The 25,220-nt window shown below is 43.5% G+C and overlaps 1 protein-coding gene across 1 annotated transcript in view; it reads right to left on the bottom strand.

Annotated features, from left to right (window-relative positions):
• ZRANB3 (zinc finger RANBP2-type containing 3) overlaps nt 1-25,220 on the bottom strand; it is a 200,159-nt gene that overhangs the window by 27,942 nt on the left and 146,997 nt on the right. The window contains exons 13-15 of the mRNA XM_055122825.1: nt 18,265-18,670; nt 15,950-16,150; nt 6,712-6,803 (exon numbers count right to left, since the gene is read on the bottom strand). Of these exons, the coding sequence (XP_054978800.1) occupies nt 6,712-6,803; nt 15,950-16,150; nt 18,265-18,670 (699 nt within the window). The remainder of the gene's footprint in view (nt 1-6,711; nt 6,804-15,949; nt 16,151-18,264; nt 18,671-25,220) is intronic.

The raw sequence follows: 25,220 nt of genomic DNA, 5'->3' as shown, positions 1-25,220 counted from the left end.
TGCTCCGAATGATTTCACTGTATTTGCTTCTAAGGGCAAACTATCCCATGGAGAAACATGTGGTCCATTAAACACAAGGCTTAAACATGAAGTCTTTTAGAAAAGTAATGAATTTCTATATAGGAAAATTTATTATATCCTAAGTGTTGGGTTCAAATTCCAATTCTCTCAGTCAAAAGAAATGTTACAAGGCTCCCTGTCTCTTTGGGAAAATATAACGCAAAAAGGGGCCCTGAGAGATACTACATCAGGTAAGGCACTTGCTTGCATACAGCCGATCTGGTCTCTTATCTCCAGCATCCCATATGGTCCCCCAAGCATCAACAGGAGTGATTCCTGAGTGCAGAGCCAGGAATAATCCCTGAGCATTGCCGGCGAAACCCCAAAACAAAGTGCTTACAAACGGATGAAAAATTCAGGTGTGTAATTGTTATATATTTTTTTCTTTTTGCACCGCCAGGTGTGATCCAAAAGCAAACAGATAGAAATAGTTAGAGCTTGAGCGGTAGTGCAGCAAGTTCTGCACTTGCCATGTATGTGGCTGATATGGGTTCAATCCCCAACACCCATAGAATCCGTCAGCCCCACCAGGAGTGCTTCCTGAGCACAAAGCCAGAAGTCAGCCCTGAATATTGCCAGGTATGGTCCCCATACCAAACAAATAAATCTAGAAGATCCCAGTGCAGCTCTGTCAGCCTCTGATTCTGAGTGACCTGCACGCCACTCTGCACTACCAGCCCACAGTCCATGGGCACTCCACGATGACCTTACTTGTCATAGCAGATGGGACATGACTCTGGTAATACAGGGTCCCTTCGTGCTCCAGAGCCTGCCAACTATTTATTGATTGATTAGAAAGTGACAAAGACCCACTTCATTGGTTTTACTCCCCCCGCCCCCCAATTTTACTTCTTAAACCAAGGCTTAACACTACACATTTAAACACTGTCAAGACTTACTTTATTGCTAGCTTCAGGGGCCAACCAATCAGACCCTGAGTGAATGCAGGATAGCTAGACCCCTTTTTCGGTTGGCCCCTCCTCTGTCCGACCTTCACCAGGTGGTCACTTCTATAACAACCCCCCCACACCCATTTCTGGGAGCTCCAAAGGCAGAGGCCTGTGCTTCCCCTCAGATCCCTTCCCAGAGCATCCCAACAAGGCTTGGCGGAGATAGAGGCGGAACCTGTGCATCTTATTTGAAAACCCATCTAATGCCAATTTATACTGGGGGACAGGTGTAGGAGAGGAGAGTGGGGATCAGGTCGAGGACCTTACACAGGGAAGGCATGTGCCACACCACTGAGTTCACATTCCTGGTCCCCGATTCATTCACTTTGAAATGGAGGGAGGGGTCATTCTTTCCTAAAGACAAAAGCACCCAGATTTACCACTGATGCCAACTCAAAGGCCCGTCACCCTGGTTTTGTTTTCTTTTTTGGGTCACACCCGGCAATGCACAAGGGTTACTCCTGACTTTGCACTCAGGAATTAATCCCGGCAGTGCTCAGGGATATGGGATGCTGGAAATCAAACCTGGGTCTGCCTCGTGCAAGGCAAACGTCCTACCCGCTGTGCTATCGCTCCAGCCCCGGCCTGTCACCTTGTAATTGTTATTCTGAACTCTGAATTGAGATTCTAGGTGAGAGGAACAGCCCAGCAGAGGTAAGTGTAAATATAACACAGGATGCTGATCTTGTGTTACTGATCTTCTGAGGGTGTCCTTTTAGGCAACGCATTGATACTTTACAATACTTCTATATTTTAACTTCTTGGTTTGTTCTCAATACTTCTTTTCAATACTTCTATACTTTTAATTCTTGCTTTTCAATACTTCTATATTTTAACTTCTAACTTCCTAAGGTAGAAAGGAAAGCTTCCATCTTGACTCTATTGTAGCTGTGGAGAGAGCAGTTTACCTTTCACCTGTCCAGTGTGTCATGCTTAGAAAGCTCAAGGACAGCTTATGGTAAAGGGATAAGGAAATATTTAGAACATTTGTAGAAATGTACTTGAGGGGCCAAAGAGATAGTAGAATGGGCAGGGTGCTTGTCTTGCACATGGTGGACCAGGCTCACTCTCTAGCACCCTGTGGGATCCCCTGGGCCCTGTCAGAAGTGTTCCGTAAGCAGAGTCAAGAGTAATCCCTGGACACCACCCGTGTGACCCAAAATTCAAGAGAAAAAAAATGTACTTGAGGCATTTAAAAATAAGGTGTTAAGCTTAGCAGCAGAGCATTTCTTCTTTCCTTCCTGTGACACCATTCCGCACCCCCCACCCCCGTCCCCCAATCCCCACCCCCCAATCATCAAGCTACCTATTGGTTCGCCAGTCTATGCCATGGCCTCTAATTATGTGATTTTTTTCCCTGTGGAATCATTTGTTCATATGGAAGTTCTATTTTTATTTATTTTTAGACTGGGGGTTTGTGTTTAGTGGTGTGTATTTAAGGATACCTGAATGTGCTCAGAGCTTACTCCTGGTGAAACCTGGGGGACCATATATGGTGTTGAGGATTGAACCCATCAGCCAGGTGTAAAGCCAGCACCTCATTCACAATACTATCTCTCCATTCCTATAGTTTTATTTTCTTGAGAATTCTCCATATAACTTTCCAAAAAGCTTGAGCCCCTTCTCTGTGGCAGGCACATTCCCTTGTACTCTCTCTCTCCTTTAGGGTGCTGTGTTGCAAGGCAGAATCCTGCCGTCTTAAGAAATTGCTAAGTATCTTCTCAGGAACATTAAAAGAAATAATTGTTTTCATAAGTATAATCGATGTATATAAATAATGGATTTGTCATTATTATTCTTTTGGGTGGGGTTGCAAAAAAAGGGTCAGAACCCAGGCTCTATATATGTAAAGAGATACCCTATCTCTGAGCTACATCCTTTGTCCCACATCATTGCTTCTCTTTTATCTTTCTTATTGGTGGGGCAGGGGGTTGCCAGGGCCACTTCTAGTGATACATAGCCAACCAGCTCAGATGCTGCTGTGCAAATCCACTAGTGCCAGGGAATCGAGAATTATACACAGCAGGACTTGGAGAGTGCCAGGGCTGCACCTGGCAGTGCTGAAGGGGCAGCCATGTGGTGTTGACAATGGAATCTAAGGCCAGAGCATGAATATCCAGGCCCTCCTGGGACCTGGAGACCCCCACCCCGCCCCCACTGCAGCTCTTCATGAAAAAATGAGTATTATAAAGTGAAAGTTTCCACCTCAATTTCAAACGCAGTAAAAGTCAAATGATATAACTTACATAAACAAAAGCTCTTTGGGGTTCTCAAAAATTTCAAAAGTGCGCAGAAATCCTTTTTGTACACTACTCACTTAGTCTACCTAAGGAATTGGAGTTTTCATATTATCACAACTTTCTAGAGTCAACTCAACAAGAGCAGAGGGCTCAGAATTCTATAAAGATGCAACTGCTGCTGTTGCTACAAATTATCTGTGCAGGAGCAAACATTTATTGAGAGTTATGTACTGTGCTGAGTGCTTTACAGAAATCAGCTCATTTTAACTTGCAACAGAGCCTCACCATTTTCCCACTGATTCAATAGGCAGAGGGCAGTTAAATGACTCTTCCAAGATGAGTAGTTGGAGATCTGAATCAAAGCAACAGAACCAAAGCAACCAGAGCAAAAGAAGCCCAGAGTCCAATCTCTTAACTACTGTGCCACTTTACCCCTCATTGCCTTTACATTCAACACAGGAATTTGAGAATTAGCTCTGAACACAATTAAATATCAACACATTCAAAAATAAATGAAGTATGTTTCTAGTTCGCTCTTGTCCCAAAATTCCAAATGGGATCAGACCACCGTCTCCTTCGTGCAAAATTCTACTTCACAGAGTGGGGAGAAAGGACTGCAAAGTTTAAGTTTAAGAAGAGAACTTCCAGAATGACCACCAACTGGGAGCCCTTTGGCACTATTGCAGCAACGTGGGAAGACGCTGTCGTTGACAACATCGATGAGGAATATAAACAACTGGTTCAGCACCTCCATGACTGCTGGAGGAATGCTGAGAGTAGAAAAGCAACAGACGCCTGTCTTCAGAAACTCTTGAGCTCATTCACCAACGTGGTTTGGCACGAGCCTCAGGCAATCGTAAGCTAACGTCCGAGCTCACAAAGCTGTGCAGAGAAGCGATAAAGGAAGACCTCAAAGAGAGAAGAGCAGCAGTGTTGGCTGATGAGGCAGAAGCCGGGAAAAGTATTCACAACGCTCACCCGTCCTTCCCCAACTACAGGACCAAGATGGCTGCCCTCCGACGTCCTGATGGATCTATCACATCTTCCAGAAGGGCAATGGAGAGGATTATTCACGACTTCTACTTGGATCTCTTTGACAGCCATGTCCACCTGCCCACATACCAAATTCTGCAGGATGGATATGTCATTCCCAATGCCCTCCCTTCTGAAATCCAACATGCCATTTCATCGGTAAAGACGCGTACAGCACACCCGGTCCAGACAAGTTCAGATCCGAACACCTGAAGAATCTGCCGCCAGTACTCGTCAATACACTGGCTCAAGTCTTCACACACTACCTGTCCGAATGCAAGGTTCCATCCCAATGGAAAACCAGCAGGACCGTTATGTTGTACAAGAAGGGAGACATCCACAACATTGGCAAGTATCGCCCAATCTGCCTGTTGTTCATCGTCTACAAGTTGTTCACTCAAGTCATTCTGAATAGAATAGGCAGAACACTAGATGAAGGACAACCATGCGAGCAAGCTGGGTTCCAAACAGGATTCAGCACGATCGACCATATCCACACGGTGACCAAGCTCATTGAGGTTTCATGAGAGTTCAAGATGCCGCTCTGTCTAACATTCATTGATTTAAAGAAGGCCTTTGATTCTGTTCAGACTAAAGCGGTCATCGAAGCCTTAGCCAAACAGGGCATTCAAACTCAGTACCTCAAGATCCTCCTCGAGCTGTATTACGGATTACCACCAGGATCTCACCATTCTACAAGGAAGTGATCATCGATGTAGAGAGGGGTTCGGCAGAGTGATACCATTTCACCGAAACTCTTCAGTGCCACCCTCGAGAACGTCATGCGACGACTGGAATGGGACGGAATGGGAGTGAGCAAATGCTGGCTGACTTCGACCGGGAGTGTGGAAAGGTTGAACTGCAGCTGAATCTCACCAAGATAATGTTCGTGAAAAACGAACTAATCCCTGACGCTCCATTTGCTCTCAATGGAATGAATATCTCTGAATGCAGCAGCTATGTGTACCTGGGTTCAGAACTCAACATGAGGAATGACTTGGCACCAGAACTGTGCAGGAGGAAGAGAGCAGTGTGGAACGCCTTCAAGAGCACTGAAGGATTTGTTAAGAGGATAAAGAACCTCTGTCTCCAGGCACATCTTTTTGAGTCCACCATTCTTCCTGCATTAACATACGCCTCAGAGACCTGGGCCCTACAAAAATAGGATGAGAACGCTATTCGGGTCTCCCAAAGAGGAATCAAAAGAACTATGCTTGGAATATCACATTTCACTCAAGTGAGAGAAGGAATCTGGAGTTTCGACCTCCATCGACAATCACGAATCAGGGATGCTGTCTCGTTTGCCAAGGCGTCGAAAATGAGATGGGCCAGACATGTAATGCGATTTAGAGATGACCACTGGACTAGAGCTGTTACCAAGTGGATTCCATGGGATGTCAAAAGACTGCGTGGCCACCCACCTATGAGATGGTCAGACTTCTTCGTTAAAAAACCCTGAACGAGACGGAGGAGGTACAGCGGGCACACCTTCTCCGGATGGGGCCCTGGCGACACTGAGAAGCAACTAACACGGCTCCGGGTTGCGGGACTGGAACACATCCGAGCCGCGGGGGGACACTGGAGTGGGGCAGCGCCTGCCCGAACTCCAAATGGTCCCGGCCGCCGGAAGTCCCGCCCTCGACCCACCCTCGGCACCATCTTCCCACCTTCAACAGAGAAGAGGCCAGGCAGTCTGGTGAGCAACGCGGCCGGAGAAATGCTCCGGACCCGAATCCGGGCCAACAACACCAGGGATCCAGACGGAGGAGGTACAGCGGGCACACCTTCTCCGGATGGGGCCCTGGCGACACTGAGAAGCAACTAACACGGCTCCGGGTTGCGGGACTGGAACACATCCGAGCCGCGCAGCCGCTGATGCGGCCGCGCGACCTTTTCTAAAAACTGAAAACATACAATCTTTTAATGACAAACCAATTATCAAATGCTTCCTTAGTAGGGCTGTCTTCCTTGGGGGGAAACTCCAACAACAATAGTGAGTTTTGTTTTGCAATATGGAATGTAATCAAGGTAGAGAGAAAATGAAGTGAAATTCATCAGTTATACAGTTGGGGGGGGCTGTGGCGGGGGGTATACTGGGGATTTTGGTGGTGGAATAGGGGCACTGGTGAAGGGATGGTGTTTGAATATTGTATAACTGAGACATAAACCTGAAAACTTTGTAACTTTCCACATGGTGATATAATACAAATTTTAAAAATTTAAAACAAAAAACAAAAAAAAAACCAACCCTGAACGAACAGTTTGAGGCTCTTTTTTGTTCCTGGAGTGAGCAGATGCCATTGGGCTACACTAGCATGCAACAGGGACAAATGCAGATGTTACTGGAGCCTGCTCGAGCAAATCAAAGATCAACCGGATGACTGTGATACGAGTGATGTTTCTAGTTAAGAATCCACACACACGCTTACCTTAGTGTAGAGGTGAATTCGGTCAGTATTCTTACTTGCACAAAACATTAAGGTGTCATAGACGGGCAGAGCCTCAGAACTCTCTGATTGGTCTAATAAAAAAGATAAAAGAGAATTTGAAGGTTTTAAGCACTTTTATCCAAAATTGCTAACCTGAATTTTCTGTGCGTTAGAATAATAAAATAGCTATGCCAATTATATCAATATTGTATTTGACAATGACAAAGAATGTGTATAGGAGCTTGAAATAAACTATCCTAGTAGGTCACCTAAGAGCCTCCTGTCTTCCAAGGTAACTAGCTGTTCTGTACTTTTGCTAATGGCCCAATGAGGAAGAAAAAAAAATTCAGAATTAGATTAAAAAAAAAAAGGTAGAAATAGACATAAAATAGAGTTGCCTGCCATTAGGATTACTTAACCATCTGAAAAGTCTAGTATCTGGACTGTGGAGTTGATTTACATCGGGATTGAATGACTAGGGAGCAACAGAGCCTGCTGAGGTCCACTTAAATGTCTATTCCCAGTTGTCTGATGTTTCGCATTGACAAAGGCAGACAGATGAGAGCAAAAATTTCTTTTCTGAGAACCTCTGTGTTTATTCCTTTCTCAGTCTCACTGACCTGTAGGAGATGAGGGTTATGAAAGCAGATTTAACTCATAACTGTAGCTAACACTTACCAAGCAGTGAAACAGTGCTGGACACTGTTCTCAGGACAGAGAGTAGTATCTGCAGAGGTAAGTGGTGCCTGTACAGCAGAGGAGACTGGAAACATTCACTTGCTCATGGGTACACCACCATTAGGAGGATTTAAGTGCAGTAACCTAGCATGAGAGTATAGACTTTTTTTTCTTTTTGGGTCACACCGGGCAATGCACAGGGGTTACTCCTAACTCTGCACTCAGGAATAACTCCTGGCGGTGCTCGGGAGACCATGTGGGAAGCTGGGAATCAAACCCGGGTCGGCCGCATGCAAGGCAAATGCCCTACCCGCTGTGCTATTTCTCCAGCCCAGATCTTAGACTTTTAACCTTTGCCACAGTCTCTCAGAGACTGTTAAAGCCATTTCCCCAGCCCTAGACATCAAGTGACTGGTTTGCTGTGCTACCTTGCTGTGTAGCATAGATCAAATTTTCATTTTTCTAATTAAGGCACAGGTCACTGTGTGAATGTGGCTTGTGGATGACTCCCATTCTTTCTCCCTCCCTCCCTCCCTCCCTCCCTCCCTCCCTCCCTCCCTTCCTCCCTCCTTCCCTCCCACCTTCCTTTTCTTTCTTTCTTGCTTTTTGAGTCACACCAGCAATGCACAGGGGTTACTCCTGGCTCTGCACTCAGGAATTACTCCTGGTAGCGCGTGGGGGACCATATGGGATGCTGGGAATCGAACCCGGGTTGGTCACGTGCAAGGCAAATGCTCTTCCCGCTGTGCTATTGCTCCAGCCCGACTCCCATTATTTCATCAGGTTCAAAATTCTATATTTCTCCTCACTTGAACATCTCTGAAATTGCCATGTTCTTTTTTTAATTTTTATTTTTTTAATTAAAAAAATTTCTTTTTAAGAGCAAATCCAGTTCATGATTGGATTTCAGGCATACAGTATTCCAAGACCCATCTCTCCACTAGTGTATATTCCCTAGCACCAGTGTCCCCAGTTTCCCTCCCAACACCCCCCCACTCCCCTGCCTCCCTCTATGGCAGGTACTCTCTCTCTCTCTCTTTCTCTCTCTCTCTCTCTCTCTCTCTCTCTCTCTCTCTCTCTCTCTTCTTTTGGGTATTGTGGTTTGCAATATTGATACTAAATGGTTATCAAAAATATCCCTTACCTACTTTTAACCCTTAGATCTTGTCCAGCATGGTCACTCCCAGCTATTAGTGTCATACCGTCTCTTCTCTATCTCCCCTGCCCTCAGCCCCCCACACACTTATGCTTAGTTCCAACCAACTGACCAGTCCTCCTACCCATTTACCCTGGCTATGGATATTATTCTTCTACTATACATGTATTTTATATACCACAAATGAATGCAGTCATTCTACATTTGTCTCTTTCCTTCTGACTCAAGGAACTGCCATGTCTTACAGTCAGTAACGATGGCATTTTGCAATCCTTGTGGGCCAGGTGGCCAGGTAAGTTGCTGTCTGAGCACCAGGAGCTTAGCTGTAATACAAGACTGCCTTGGGTAGAGAGACAGTACAGCAGACAGCGTGCTTGCCTGGCCTGCACCCAATCCAGGTTTGTTCCCTAGTAGCACATATGATCTCCTGAGCCCTGCCAGGAGTGATTCCTGAGCACAGTGCCAGGAGTAAACCCTGAACACTGCCAGGTATGCCCCCTCCCCCAAAAAAAAACAGACTGCCAACACCACATCTGAGTACATGCACTGTTACTACAAGTGTTAAATTTTAATTATCCTTAAATTGTCTTCAAGAAAGTTGTTCACTGAATAAACAGTCACATCAAATAAATTAAAGTTTCTGAGGATAAACTACAATGTAAATATTTGAGAATATTTTGCATACGAGAAATGAATATTGAATATGTACGCTCAAATAAAAAATAAGCTGAAATATCTTCAAAATGTTTCATTACTCACTTGGTATTGAAATGAATAGTTATTACATACACTAAAATCTTGGATACAGAGTAGGGAAGCATTGGTTTGATTTATATATGTATGACTGGAGGAAAAATCAAAACTTTCTTTTATTCTTTCCAAGGAAGAAAATATGTGGAGGCAGGAGGAACTGCCAAATCCTCAGAACAAATGGAAAAAAAATGTCAAATAAACAAAAAACGTTTTCTGGGATATCTACTGTGAAGGTGTTGTATCACATCTTATATATAGGTGTATCACTGTATCACTGTCATCCCGTTGCTCATCGATTTGCTCGAGCGGGAACCAGCAACATCTCCATTGTGAGACTTGTTGTATATATATTTTTTAATTAAATCACAATGAGAAACAGAAAGCTTTCATAATCGGGTTTTCAGTCATATGATGTTCCAATACCCATACTTCTACCAGTGTCCATTTCTAAACACCATTATCCCCCATACCCCTCCTGCCACTGCCCCACCCAGCCTGCCTCTAGCAGGGATGCTCTCGCTCTCGCTCTCTCTCTCTATCTGGGCATTATGGTGTGCAATACAGGTACTGAGAGGCCATCATGTTTGGTCCTTTGCCCACTTCCAGCACACATCTCCCATTTAGAGCCATCCCTTCCAACCATCATTCTCATAATGGTCCCTTCTTTATCCCAACTGCCCTCTCCCCCAGCCCTTGAGGCAGACTTTCAACTGAGGGCCATTCATCCTGGCCCTTGTTTCTACTGTTCTTGGGTGTTAGTCTCATACTATGTTTTTTTTTTCCCCCTAATTCCCACAAATGAGTGCAGTCATTCTGTGTCTGTCCTTCCCCTTCTGACTTATTTTACTTGGTATGTGTATCACATTTTAATGGGCAGAAATTTTTCACTTTCTCAGTGTACACAAAAACAAGTGCATTGCATAATCACTGTGTATTTATATTTTTTACTATGGTCACTATATGGATGCTTAAAAACCAGAAGCCACTCTTTGATGAAAAGCAACATCAGAACAGTTCCAAATCAGCTTGGTAGCTAGCAGCTACATCAGAGGACATATTTCTCTTCTCATGTTTCCATCAAATGTAATCAAATAATCCAACACTACACATGATGCCTCTTCTTGAAAATATAATCATCCTCCACACCCCAAGAACAAAGCTATAGTTCCAGACAAACACAATCTAGTTCAAAATGGAGAAACATGTGGGTAGAAGAAGCATTCTGCATCATAGGTCTTGTAATCTCCTGTTTGTTTTACATGGAGTTGTGAAGCATATAATTTGTGTCGAGTTCCTACCCCAACTGATCTGAGAAGTCAGAAAAGGGATGTAAGGATAGGTCAGAGGGAATGCCAGTACTGGCTGCAGTAATTGAAGCCAATGCAAATATCACTAGAACAATACAATGTCTCGCCAGTGACTTTTGAAAAGCACTGATAAGAAAAGTTGACATCAAGATGCAAATTTACAATGAAAAGTCAGTGTTTCCTGCCATAAGAGAAGAGGTTTGGGGGCTGGAGCGAAAGCACAGCGGGTAGGGCATTTGCCTTGCATGCGGCTGACCCAGGTTCAATTCCCAGCATCCCATATTGTCCCCTGAGTACCGCCAGATTCCTGAGTGCAGAGCCAGGAATGACCCTGTGCATCACTGGGCGTGACTCAAAAAGCAAAAAAAAAAAAAAAAAGAGCTTGGCGTGGTGGATGCCAGTCTCCAGCTGTTGATTTCGGGTGTTAGTGCCCTGAGCTACTGCTGTCCCACAGAACTACACTGGCACGGAGAGATGGTCACAGCAGGCACAAGGAAACCAGAATCAAAAATGGCCCGATATCAGCCTGCATTGTCTACTCAGAGGATGTTACAGTGCACAGATCCACATAGGACCTATTTCAAGACATCATCTGGCAGGACTGTGTGGAATTAGAGAGGGAAGCAAGGTTCATGGAAAAAGAAAGAAGAATGCCCTAAACACAGATACTCTTAAGAAAACACTGTGGATTTCTGTTTTTTAAAAAAAAAATTATTATTTGTTTAAAATTTCTAGAAACTTGCTCTGGATGGAGCAGGGCAAGGCCTCAAACCATTTCTTAAGAATTAATATTGTCAAAATGGCAATATTCCCCAAAGCATTGTACAAATTCAATGAGATCCGTATAGGGATACCCTTGACATTCTTCAAATAAATGGAGCAAGCGCTCCTGATATTCATATGGAACAATGAGCCCCCACAAATAGCTAAAGCAATTCTTGGAAAAAAGAAAATGGGAGGAATCAACCTCCCCAACTTCAAACTCTACTACAAAGCAGTAGTAATTAAAACAGCATGGTACTGGAACAAAGGCAGAGCCGCAGACCAATGGAACAGGGTTGAATACTCTGACACACACCCCCAAATATATGATCATCTAATCTTTGATAAGGGAGCAAGAAATGTGAAGTGGAGCAAGGAAAGCATTTCTAACAAATTGTGCTGGCAAAACTGGACAGCTGCATGCAAAAAAATGGGCTTAGACCTCCACCTATGACCATGTACAAAAGTCAGATCAAAATGGATTAAAGACCTTAACATCAGACCAGAATCCCTAAGGTACTTGAAGACAAAGTCGGCAAAACCCTCCACGACATTGAAGCCAACTGTATCTTCAAAGCTGACACACTACTGGCCAAGCAAGTGAAAACAGAGATAAATAAATGGGACTATCTCAAACTAAGAAACTTCTGCACCTCAAAAGAAACAGTGACCAAAATACAAAGACAATCTACAAAATGGGAAAGGATATTTACGATAAAGGGTTGATATCAAGGATATACAATGCACTGGTTGAACTCCATAAGAAGAAAACTGCCAACCCGATCAAAAACGGGGTGATGAAATGAACAGAAATTTCCCCAAAGGAAAAATCCGAATGGCTGAGAGGCACATGAGAAAATGTTCAACATCACTAATCATCAGGGAGATGCAGATCAAAACAACAATGAGACATCATCTCACACCACAGAGACTGGCCCACATCCCAAAAAACAAAAGCAACCGGTGTTGGCTTGGATGTGGGGAGAAAGGGACTCTCCTTCACTGCTGGTGGGAATGCCGACTGGTTCAGCGCTTTTGGAAAACAATATGGACGATTCTCAAAAAATTAGAAATTGAGCTTCCATTTGACCCAGCAATAACACTCCTGGGAATATATCCCGGAGAGTCAAAAAGGTATAGTAGAAATGACATCTCCATTTCTATGTTCATTGCAGCACTAGCCACAATAGCCACAATGTGGAAAAAACCAGAGTGCCCAAAAACAGATGACTGGTTAAAGAAACTCTGGTACATCTACACAATGGAATACTATGTAGCTGTCAGAAGACATGAAGTCATGAAATTTGCATATAAGTGAATCAACATGGAAAGTATCATGTTGAGTGAAATGAGTCAGAAAGAAAGAGACAGACATAGAAAGATTGCACTCATATGTGGGATATAAAGTAGCTGAGAGGTACCAGCTTGCAATGATGCAATTTCTGGCAGATATTTCTCTGGACTTAGTTACTAAAATATAGAAATCCAAAACCATGAGGCTGCTAGTGCGGCTGCTTGACTTCATATCTCTTCATTCTCAGTAATGGAAAACAAATTATCAAATGCTTCCTTTTCAGCAGGTCCAACTTTAAGGGGGAGAAACTCCAAACAATAATAGTGAGTTTTTTTTGAAATATTGAATGTAATCAAAATAAAGTGAAAGAAAAGTGAAACTTATCAGTTACACAGGCGGAGTAGGGGGCTGGGGAGGTGGGGGACTGGGGGGGAAGGTATACTGTGATTCTTGGTGGTGGAATATGTGCACTGGTGAAGGGATGGGTGTTCGAGCATTGTATAACTGAGACTTAAACCTGAAAGCGGGGCTGGAGCGATAGCACAGCGGGTAGGGCGTTTGCCTTGCACGCGGCTGACCCGGGTTCGATTCCCAGCATCCCATACAGTCCCCTGAGCACTGAGGAGTAATTCCTGAGTGCATGAGCCAGGAGTAACCCCTGTGCATTGCCGGATGTGACCCAAAAAACAAAAACAAAACAAAACAAAAAAATTAAAAAATAATTAAACCTGAAAGCTTTGTAACTTTCCACATGGTGATTCAATAAAAGAATAAATTTAAAAAAATAATAATAAAATAAAAATTTGGAAGAATTCACTAGTGAAAAAAAAACCATTTCATAATGTTCTTACAAGCATGTAGGAATGGGAGGAATGGATAGGAGCATTTTATTTTTTATGTTTTACTTTTTTGATGCTTGGACCACACCTGAGAGTGCTTAGGACTGACTCCTGGCATTGTGCTCAGGGGTCACACCTGGTGGTGCTCCAGAGACCATCCGCAGTGCTGGGGTCAAGGTGGAGTCTGCTGCATGAGATGCAAGCATCCTGACCCTGCTCTCTCTGGCACCAAACATTCACTTTAAAGCCATGGACAAGTCTAGAAATTTATTTGTGCCAAGAAAAAATTCCAACCGTCTCTTCTCAACAATTTTTGGGTGGTAAAAATAAGAACATCAATTTATGGGTAAATATAATCAGTGAAATAATGGAAATAACCCTAAAGTACCCGCAGCCTTTTTGCTGCTGTCCCATAAGGAGAGTGATACACGTATGATGTATAAGCGGCATCTGCCAAGCACCGCAGGTATAAATAATGAACAGAATCAATCAAAAACTAAATACATCTGAAACACTACATGCTGCGTTTCAGAAGCAGCCTGACTTCATATAGCCTTTAAATGACAAGTTCTTAAAATGTCTTTAAATTCGTTTAACCATTTTCTTCAGGGAACAGAGACATGAGGCCATGGCTACGGTCTGAGAAGAGTGAGGCCCTGAGATGGACAACTGGTGCGCTGAGCAGACCTCGTGGCTTCACTCTCTGAGATCACTGTGTCACAAGCACTCTCGGGCTGCACCCCCGCTCTGTGTATGCATGCGATCATCGCAACGCAGGGTGTGAGCCCGGCCAGCATGTATGCAAATACCACAAGCTAGAGTGAGACCTCGCTGAGCACCGTAACCAGGTCTGCGTGTGGCCACCGGTTTTTGCAACAATATCAACAGAGGAAGGGAAAGGGAGAAAAGTTAAGTTCATTTGAAAAATTATTTTAAGATGATGCCTCAATTAAAAATATGCCAAACAATTGCAATAGAGAAGGGCCCATTATGAAAAGACAGTGGGAAAGGATCACTCTGGATAAGAACTGTGTGCTGAAAGTAGGTAAAGGAACAAGCAGGATAACCTCTCAGTATCTCAGTATCTGTATTGCAGACCAAAGTGCCCAAAAGGGTGGGGGAGAGAGGGAGCGAGAGAGAGAGAGAGAGGAGAGAAAGAGAGAGAGAGGAGAGAGAGGGAGGAAGAGAGAGAGGAGAGAGAAAGAGAGAGGCAGGGGGGAGAGAGAGAGAGAGAGAGAGAGAGAGAGAGAGAGAGAGAGAGAGAGAGAGAGAAAGAGAAGGGGCAGTGCCTGCCATAGAGCCAAAGAGGCAGGCTGCAGGACGGGGGGGTGGGGGGGTGGGGGGGGCGGGGGCTGGAGGCAGAGGGGAAACCGGAGTCATTGGTGGGGGGAAATATACACCGGCGGAGGGATGGGTGTTGGGTCATTGTATAACTGAAACCCCATCATTAACAGTTTTGTAACTGTGTATCTCAGAGACTCAAATAATAAAAAACGCCCAACAGGGGGCTGGAGAGCGCCCAGCTGGCTCAGCGCTGGCTTTGCGTGAAGGAGACACGATTTTGATGCCCAGCACCATGTGTTCCCTGAGCATTACGGGGAGGGACCCTGAGAGCAACATGACGCTCGCCATAACCATGCCGACAGACCCTGCGCCAGGCTGTTACACTCGGGGAACCCCAGAGGGGGGCGGGTAAGACCCCTACCCGCCCCAAGGGACCTAGCCCCGGCAGCCGAAAACCTCCAGAACTCAACCACAGCCCTGCTCACGGCCACTCTCCACATGCTCGGGTGAGTCTCACCCACGAGTGTACCTTTCCCTCGCAACACATCATAGGACACACGCTAGCCTTAGTCCAAGAGTACCGCACCACATTTGATGGGATTCAAAGTAGGAGGCAATCAACCTTAGAGAGAAACATTATATCATTTCAGTTCTGCTTTGGATTAGGGTTCAGGATGGAAACACCCGAAATATGGTAGTGGGAAGGTGTAATGGTGGTGGGACTGGTGTTTGAATATTAAATGTAATCAAATATCGTGAACTACTTTATAAAGTAAAGAATTTTTTTAAAAAAGGAGAGAGAGTGACCCTGAGAACAGGGCCAGAAGAAGCCCCCAACACTGCTGGGTATGACCCCAAAACAAAACAAGCCAATCAACTGTAATCATTTAAAAGAAATTCATGTGTAAAGAATTAATGACTTATTAAGTGGGTGTTAATTGTCAGGGGTTGCTCCTGAAGGTGCTCTGGAGATCAGGAGGTGCTGGATTGAACCTGGGGCTCCCCTCTGCAATACATGCACTTTGGATCTCTCCTACCCACGATTGGGATTTTTTCACAGAGAAGCAAATACGAGGCACCTGGAGGAGGCAGGACTCAGCAGGGTGCCAACAGCAGCATGGGTCAAGAACACCCTCTTCCTCTGAACACTGGAGAAGTGACTTACTTGCGTGGGGCTCGGGCATGAGTCCCTCCCATGGTTCCAGTGTTGTCGGTGTTTCTTCTTTGCCTGTAGGCAGTGGCTCTGGTTCTGACCGTCCAAGGGCTCGTGTTTCACAGTCAGAATGAGTCGAAACTTTTTCTGAAGCATCATTCTTAGAAATAACTATCTTGCTTTCCTTTTTCTCCTGGGTATGGTTGCGGCTATCTAGGAGCAGAAGAGTTGAAATTAAATTAACAATCTGTGCTTAAAGGTAGACACAGTCATTATTTACTCTAAGCCCAGTTTTAAAAAATAGAAAAAAATCATAGCAAGTTCTTGTTAAAAAACCCAACACATTAAGACTTTGTTTCATTTGGCACATTTATTGGGAGTGAGTCACTAAATGCCAAGTACAATTGTAGGTGACGAAGAAGCAGCAAGAAATGAGACAGATGAGTCCCTGCTTCTTAGAAATTCCACTTTAAGCGGCAGAGATAAGTAATAAGCAGTAAACAAATAAATAACTTTTCTCTTAAAGAGAATTAAACCATGCTTTGAGTATGGGGTTGGGGCTGAAAGAGCAAAAGTCAGCAGAACAATCTCTGAGGAGTTCCAGAAGAGGTCTTGAATTTAGGAAGAATTCAAACTGTTTAGGTTACTTAACAGTTTTATCATAAAATCATCAGTCCTGAAGTTTTCATTGCTACATAAGGTATCATACAAAAAGAAAAACCGGAACTGGGAGCTGGAGAGATAATACAGTGGGTAAGGTGCTTGCCATGTATGTGGTGAACCTGTTCAACTCCCAGCATCCCACATGGTGTCCAAAGCACCTCTAGGAGTAATTCCTGAGTGCAGAGCCAAAAGGAAGCCCTGAGCATTGCTGGATATGGCCCCAAACCCCAAAAATAAAATAAAGTAAAATTCAGAACCTATTAAACTATGGTTTTTGTTGACAAATAACTCAACTTAAATACTTGATATGAACTGACATTACTTTATAGTCATGAGATATTTTATTTTTATTGCCTGTAGCAGTTGGAAATGGAATGAGATAATGCATATTATGAGAGATATTCAAGAATAAGTTTGTGATTCCAATTTAGTTCACAGACAACAGGTGTCCACCTTACAAATATAACCATCCAGATGGTGGACTTGACAGCTTTGGTTGGAGCACTGAGGACTGACAGAGGAAAAGACTCAAGCACTGATTATATTTTCTCTTAGCCTAACACCAAGACAGAGCAAAGCAGGGCAGACAGGAAGGAACTACATTATCAGAGAACTTATATCTTAGCTGAATCTCTGTTGATACTCTGCAGGATTTAATGATGGAAAAGCAGATGTGTATAATTAAAGATAAAATGATTTCTTCTGATTTCCCCAAACTGTCAACTTGGAATTTTTAGTGACTACAAAAATTATCTCTAAAATTGGAAACAAAAGAATTCTCATGGTAAAAAATACTCATGGTATTTTTCTTTGCTTTTGTTTTGGGGGAGGAAGGGGCATACCTGACATTGTTCAGGACTTATTACCGGCTTTGTGCTCAGGGATCACTCCTGGCAAGGCTCAGGGGAACATATGCGGTGCCAGGGATTGTGCCCAGGTCAGACATGTGCAAGGCAAACAATTAACCTACATACTACCTCTCCATCCTTTCATGATCTTTTTCTTAATACAACCTCAGTCACTATTAAATTCTCAAAAGCAAAAAGAAGATGGCGTATCATTGTATAAAATACTACATTCTAAGGAATATTTATTATTTCTTCTTTTACTATAACAGGTCTGGAAAACAAGCTCATAAAACATAACAAAATGGTTCTTAAAAGATCTACAGAAAAATTATTCTGATGTGTCATGCGAGGAACATGGCACAGTGTATATTTTACTAGTCAAAGATGCTACACTGGATTATTTGCTCCTTGAACAAAAATAAGCGATAATTTTTTAAAAAACAAGTATTAATCTACAGAGGAAGGAAACAGCAGGTCTTTGACTATAAGACATATTTGTTGCCATAGCAATGAAGCTGCTACTTCTGCCCACTGAATTCACATCCTGCTGGCATTAATCAGAAATGTCCATTTGTGCCAAATTAATGCCATGTCACAGATGCTTGGGGATATACATTTTTGACAGAACTAGGAGCTTTTCACATTCCACAGGGAGAAAAATTCAGTCTTCACTCTGTGAAATCTTATCAAGCTTAAAACTTAAAGTCAGTTCCAAGTCAGCCTAACCTCTGATAATGGCAATTGTCCCTGAAAGCAGGAGTTATCTGGAGATAGTGTCCCCAGCCCCATCTCTGGGGTCACCTTCCCTGGACTCACCAGCACTGCCTTGAGGGTTCTCACATATCTCACAATAAGGTAGCAATGAGTTATTGATATAGGTGCAGAATCCACATTGCCAGCCCATTTTGGGAAGGGGCAGGGCAGCTGTCTGGGCCTCAGCTTCCTGCTCCTGGCACAGGAATGGACCTTGGTCTTGCTGAGGTCTCGCTGGTTTCCCTGCCGAGGGCCTGCAGTGTGGTTCCAATTTCAGTCTTTTAGCTTCAGGTTCCCAATTACTTTCACGATCAACAACATCTCTTGTGCTTGTTCTGCCAGGGCTGGCTGACACTCCAGTGTTTTCCTCCTGGAACATACTTGGTTCACTGCAGGAAGTCACCAATTGTCCTTTCTTTGGTTTTGGTGAAAAGAATGACCGAATATCATGCTGCTTCTCTTTTTCAAACTAGGAAAAACACAGTTATCAAATCAAGCAATCCATGACTATGTTCTTCCTAAATATATGAGCTTATGAAAATACTCTTCATCTATTTTATACCATTTTATACATGAACTCAATTCTGCTGACTCCTCATATGTGCAGAATACCATGAACACAGCACATACTTCCTGTGTCTAATTTTTTTTAAGCACTCACAATGTGCCAAGCACTTCACAAATATAAGTCATTTAATTCTCATGCCAGCTCAATGAGAGTGAGGCAGGTAATGTTATTCTTCCTGTATTTCAGATGAGGACATTGACGCTTTAGCAAAGTTAGCTAACTTTGGCTGGTGAAATTATGCAATCAAAATCTACTTCAAAATATACTCTTCTGTATGCCTGGAGTGGACTGTGTGTTTATTATTTGAGGGAGGGGGAAGGATGCCACCCAAGTGGTGCTCTGGAGATGCTCAGCCAAGTAGACTCACAGTTGAGATAGAGAAGGGAACACCAAGTAGAAGATGTTGGGAGGACCCATTCAGGTTGAAAGATGCGAGCTGAAAGTAGACTATAGACCAAACATGATGGCCAATCAATACCTCTATTGCAAACTACAACACCCAAAAGGAGAGAGAACAAAAGGGAATGTCCTGCCACAGAGGCAGGGTGTGGTGGTGAGAGGGATACTGGAACATTGGTGGAGGAGAATGGGCACTGGTGGAGGGATGGGTAAACGATCACTGTATGAGTGAAATGCAAACACGAAAGTTCGTAAGTTTGTAAATGTACCTCACGGTGATTCATTAATAAAAAATTTTAAAAAAGTAGACTCACAGTTCTAAGTCAGGGCTGAGAATGCAGAACTGCTCAGGTCTCATGGTCGCCAGACAACCTGGGTCACCTGAGCCATAGTGAGGGACCTCCAGGCAACTGAATTGGAGCTGGCCAAATGCACGGCATATGCCTTAACCCTGGACTATGTCTCAGGCCCTTGCCTGTGTCTTTGAATCTTCCAACCAATCTACTATCTTCAGGATCAGTGTTTGTATTAGCTTATTTGTGTTCAGGTAAATAACTACAGAATAGCTGGAGGGATAATAGTACAGTGGGTAGGGCATTTGCCTTCAAGACTACCGACCCAGATTCGATCCCCGATCCCCGACATCCCATATAGTCCCCTAAGCAAGCCAGGAGTAATTCCTGAGTGCAAAGCCAAGAGTAATCCCTGAGCATTGCCGGGGAAGGAAGGAAGGAAGGAAGGAAGGAAGGAAGGAAGGAAGGAAGGAAGGAAGGAAGGAAGGAAGGAAGGAAGGAAGGAAGGAAGGAAGGAAGGAAGGAAGGAAGGAAGGAAGGAAGGAAGGAAGGAAGGAAGGAAGGAAGGATAAAATAAAGCTACAGAACTCTTCTGCACATCCCTGAGCTTGGCTGTCCCATCATGGTTATGGGTGAAGGAATAGGCCTGGCACCCGAGCTTACATGGGCTTACCACCAAGATTTGCTCTGACATAAGGGCTGAATGGAGTGAGGGATGGCAGCTGAGCATGAGCCTTAGACACTGAGATTTCTAGCTTACAAATGATTAGGAATGTCATTCACTGTCACAAAGAATATAAGAAGAAAAATATGAGTTAATCTGATGGCAAAAACAGCAACAGATTGGCAATTAGTTCATTTATAGACAAGTGTAGACAGGCAGGTAGCAGGGTGGGGAGTTCTGGAGTTCAGAGAAAGGGACAGCCGGATTCTGACCTCGAGAAACACTGACTAGTAGACGTAGATAAAATCACAGAACTGGCTTCTCCACACAGGGAAGGAGGAGGAAGCAAGGCAAGGCACAGTGGATGGCTGAGAGCTGAGGGGAAGCATTAGCCGGGGAAGAGCACGAGACACCCACGACGAAAACACAAAAGGAAAAGAAGGTGAGAAAATCAGAGAGCAGAAGCTTTAACCTGCACGTTTCCACTTATTCTCCTCAGTCTCCCAAGCTCACTTTCCATCAGAAGGCTCAGACCCTTCAGCTCTACGAAATTTTTTTAGTTTCTTCCCTGCCTCTCTATCTGGAATTCCCTATTAGCCAAAAAGCTTCAGAACCTATCTATCATCTGATTTTTAAAAACTTTTTCTCACATTTTCCATCTTGAGCGTACTTTTGGTATAATTTCCTCATCTATTTTCCTGAATTGCTTTCTAAAATATCCTGTTTAGTTTTCAATGGCTTCTCCTGGTTCCCTGATATTTCCCTTTTCTTGAATTTATTTACTGAGTGCAACATTTTCATTTACTTCTCTGTGGATAGTAACAGAAGTGGATTAATTAAAAAAAAAAACAACTTTCTTTACCTCATTACTGCATCCCTCCTTATTCTGTACCCCTTCCTTTGCTTTTACTTTTATTCATTCTTTTGCTTTGGAAACTAGTCTTATTTAGTTTAAATTAACTGATAATGTTGAGTTTACAGAGGAACTTATTACCTTTCTTTGCTTTTATACTTGTCTGGATCTCTGCTTTTCTTGTGCAAGGCTTGCCTCAGTGCCAGGGAGTCCTCTCTGACCATTCCTACTTAAAAAAATAGACTTTAAGTTGCTCCTGGAGGACCTTGTGGGAGACTTCATGTTGTATCACGGGAGACAATTTTGTCAGGAAATGCCTTTCAGTCGCCATACTCTTTCCTTGATCGTTTTAGTTTCTCCAGAGAGAATCTGCAACACTGACTATAGGAACCAGAGATCAGGAGCTGACCAGGGGAAAGGTGCTAAGAATTTCACCATGAATTACAGGTCCTTTCACTGAATCAGCTTGCTTACAAGTTACTTCCTTACCCTTTCCATCAGCTGAGCAGGGATCAAACACAGGGCCTCACACATGCAAGCCGAGGGCTTTATTGCTGAGTTAAATCTCTGGCTTGCTTCCTAGACATATTTTTAAAGGTACTTTTATTTACTTATTTTAAAAAAATGTTCTCAATTTTATTTTTTCCTTTGTTAAATTCATTAAAATTTTTTTAATTGAATCACCTTGAGATTCACAATTACATAATTGTTCATGATTAGGCCTCAGTCATATAATGTTCCAACAACCTTCACCAGTATACATTTCCCACCACCAAAGTACCCAGTTTCCTTCCTTCCATCTTCCACTTCCAGTCTGCCTTAACACCAGGCACTTCTCTGTCTGTCTGTCTGTCTGTCTGTCTGTCTGTCTCTCCTTTTGGGCATTATGGTTTGCAGTATAGGTACTAAAAGGTTCTCAGGTACATCCATTTACCTACTTTTAACATTCAATTCCTGTCTAAAGTGATCATTTCCAACTATTATTGTCATACTGGTCCTAACTGTGCTTTGCTTGCACCCCCATCCCTGCCCCCACCCCCACACTTGTGGCAAGCTTCCATCCACTAACCAATCCTCCTGGTCCCTGTTTTCCCTGGCCTTGGATATTAGTCTCCTAGTATTTTTAAAAATTATTTCATAAATGAATACAGTCAATCTTCTATCTGTCCTTCTCTAAAGATACTCTTTAATAGAAATAAAATAGCTATATTGATAAAACACGTAACAGGTCACTAACAATAATGCTTAAATATTATCAGAATATTTGCCCCATCCTACCTTCCTACACTTTAAAGGATTTGTTTCTTTAAGAATATTTTAAGTCCCCCATCTCCTCACTAAACACTAAAACAAAAATAGAACTGTTTAAATTTTGCTGAAATAAAAGCAATTCCTTCAACAATATAAAACAAAAACAAAAGAAATCTGCAAAAAGGGTATTCAGGGACTGCAAGTACTAGCTTTTGGAGTTGATGTTTTAAATTAAGCTATTAATTAAATAGTGGAGTTTCTGTGGTTGTTGCTTTTTTGAGCTGCTCTTGGGGCTTACTTCTAGCTCTGTGCTCAAGGCCCGCTTCTGAGCAGTGCTTAAGGGCTGCATATGTGGAGCCAGGGGTTGGACCAGCTGACAACATCAAGGCAAGCAGCCTCCCCGCTACTTTCTCTAGCACTATGAAAAAGAAGCTGATCCACTTCCCTACTTGATTTTCCTCCTCTTGGCTTGGGGGTCACACCCAGCAGTGCTCAGGGATCACCCCTGGTAGTGCTCAGGGGACCATATGTGTGTGTCAGTCATGGAATCAGGGCCAGCACGTTCAAGACAAATGTCCTAATCACTGTATGATCTGTCTGGCTTCCTAATGAAACTATCTTCCTATAAAGAACTTTTTTCCTATTTCAGAACAATGACTAATTTTGGAAATTAGCATTTGAGAAATTCTCACATGTGCTAAAGGCAGGATGGGGGCAATGATTTGCAGTGACCAACAGCGATGAGAACTTGATGCATAATTCTCCACCTCCAGGGTATAAGAATAATCAGTATAGGTCTTATTTTCAAGCACATGCTCCATGGGCAATAATAACTTGAGACTTTAGTATGTAAAATGCAGCAAGAGAGTGGGTTTGTGAGAGGAAATCATTTTATATAATTTTGGGAACCAAAGGACACAGAGTGCAATTTTAGAAAAAGGAGCGGGCAAGATTAATCAGGAGCAATGGCTTTAGCTAATGTTCTGATGACTAAATTGGACACTGATGAATGTGGTTATACGTAGTGAACCTTATAACTCAGTGCCCTGGCCACCAGACTGCCAGAAGCTATAGGCCTAACAGGAATAAATGCTTCCTCTGAGCAAATCAATTAGAAATCTGATCCATATAATCATTTATGCTTTCTGATTGCAGCACCTGAGCAATCAAAAAAGAAGTTGGTCGATGTGTTTCTCTGAAATTTAACAGCTCTAACAGATAGAAAAGCAGGTAAGTAATCTGATACATCTTAGGGATAATTCTATGTGTTGGATGGAAACATGAGAACAGAAAGGGTAACTCTGTAACAGAAAGGCTTACAGAACAGAAATTCTCTCTCTCTCTCTCTCTCTCTCTCTCTCTTTCTCTCTCTCTCATTTTGGGGCCACACCTGGTGGGGCTCAGGCTTACTCCTGCACTGTACTTAGGGATCACTTTTGTCCAGACTCAGACAACCATATGTGGTGTTGGGGACTGAACCTGGTAGGGTGCTTACGCTTGCCCATGTCCCAAAGGAAATTCTTTACTTGGGGTCCATTGGCCTTTCACAAAACCTGGAACGTGGCAGTTTCCGTAGTGAAGAGGCCATCATATTCACCTCACACAAAACCTAGAATGGCCTTCATGGGTGATGACTTTGCAATTGTCTATTAAATGTCTTCTGCACTGAGAGTACACCTTTGGAGAGAGCCTTGGTTTTTGCCACGGTCTGCAGAGGATTCAGGAACCAACTGAGGTGAAGAGTCTCTGGATTAGAGTTGGGACCAGCTCAGTGGCACAGTGCCTGCTTCGCAGTTCAATTTCCTGCTTTGCAACACTTGCTAAAGGCAGTCCCAGTGCCACTGCCATTTGTGATCTCCAGAGTCACAACCAAGTGTGTCATCTGACACAGCAACCAAGCACGAATGACTCCAGACGTCTTTACAACAAAGGGCCAGGAAAGAGGGATTCAAATAAAAGATATGAAGATGCCTGGGTGGGTTAAGGGGCTTTAGGTCTTCCCTTAATTTTCTACAGGCAGAGGCTGAGGTTCAGATGTGAATATGGCTAGTGGATCGAACACTTGACTGTGTTGTTTTGTTTTGTACTGCGCGGAGAATGGAATGCGGGGGCTCACACATACAGGGGAGGTGGTCTCCTGACGAGACAGATACCCAGTCCTGAATCTAACATGGTTTTGGGGGAGGGGTGTTTGGGTCTTAGTTATCTCTGACACACTCGGACTCTGTGTCAGAGATCATTCAGGATCATGTGCAGTGCTGGGGAACAAACTGCAGTTGGCCACACACAAGGTAAGCACCTTACTCCCGAACCCCTAATCTCTGGCTGATAAAGCTTTGTTACTCAACTGCAAGATTAAGCTAACAGAAATCTTTTAGAACAAAACTTAAGAGTATTCAATTCTCTCATTTTTTAAAAACTCAATAATGCTAAAATAGAGGAACTTCTGTGCAAGTATAAAACATGTTCACTTAGTGTTTACTTACCTGTCATTGAACAGCTTCTCATTACTGAGCAAATGACACATGGAATGCTCATACAGTCAAAAGAAGGGAAGCTACTGATGAGGTGAGTAGAAGAGAGGACATGTGTTATAATGACTAGAGAGTTACAGCAGATATTAGGTGCTGGCAGGACTCACAGGAGTAATTGCAAATAGGTCAACTTTAAACAAAACATCACTGTATATCACTGTTATCCCGTTGCTCATCCATCTGCTCGACTGAGCACAGTAATGTCTCAGTTGTGAGACTTGTTGTTACTGTTTTTGATACTGTTACATATTGAATACTCCATGGGTAGTTTGCCAGGCTCTGCTGTGCAGGTGAGATACTCTCAGTAGCTTGCCGGGCTCCCCGAGAGGGGTGGAGGAATCAAACCCGGGTCGGCCGTGTGCAAGGCAAATGCCCCACCCGCTGTGTTATCGCTCCAGCAACATACTATCTTTAAATTTCAAAGATGGGAGGATCTAGGCACTACCCAGTTGAGCTC

The sequence above is a fragment of the Sorex araneus genome, chromosome X, assembly GCF_027595985.1.
Source record: "Sorex araneus isolate mSorAra2 chromosome X, mSorAra2.pri, whole genome shotgun sequence".
Lineage (NCBI taxonomy): Eukaryota > Metazoa > Chordata > Mammalia > Eulipotyphla > Soricidae > Sorex > Sorex araneus.
The sequence above is the reverse complement of the archived record's forward strand: the minus strand, read 5'-3'. Positions and strand labels throughout refer to the sequence as shown.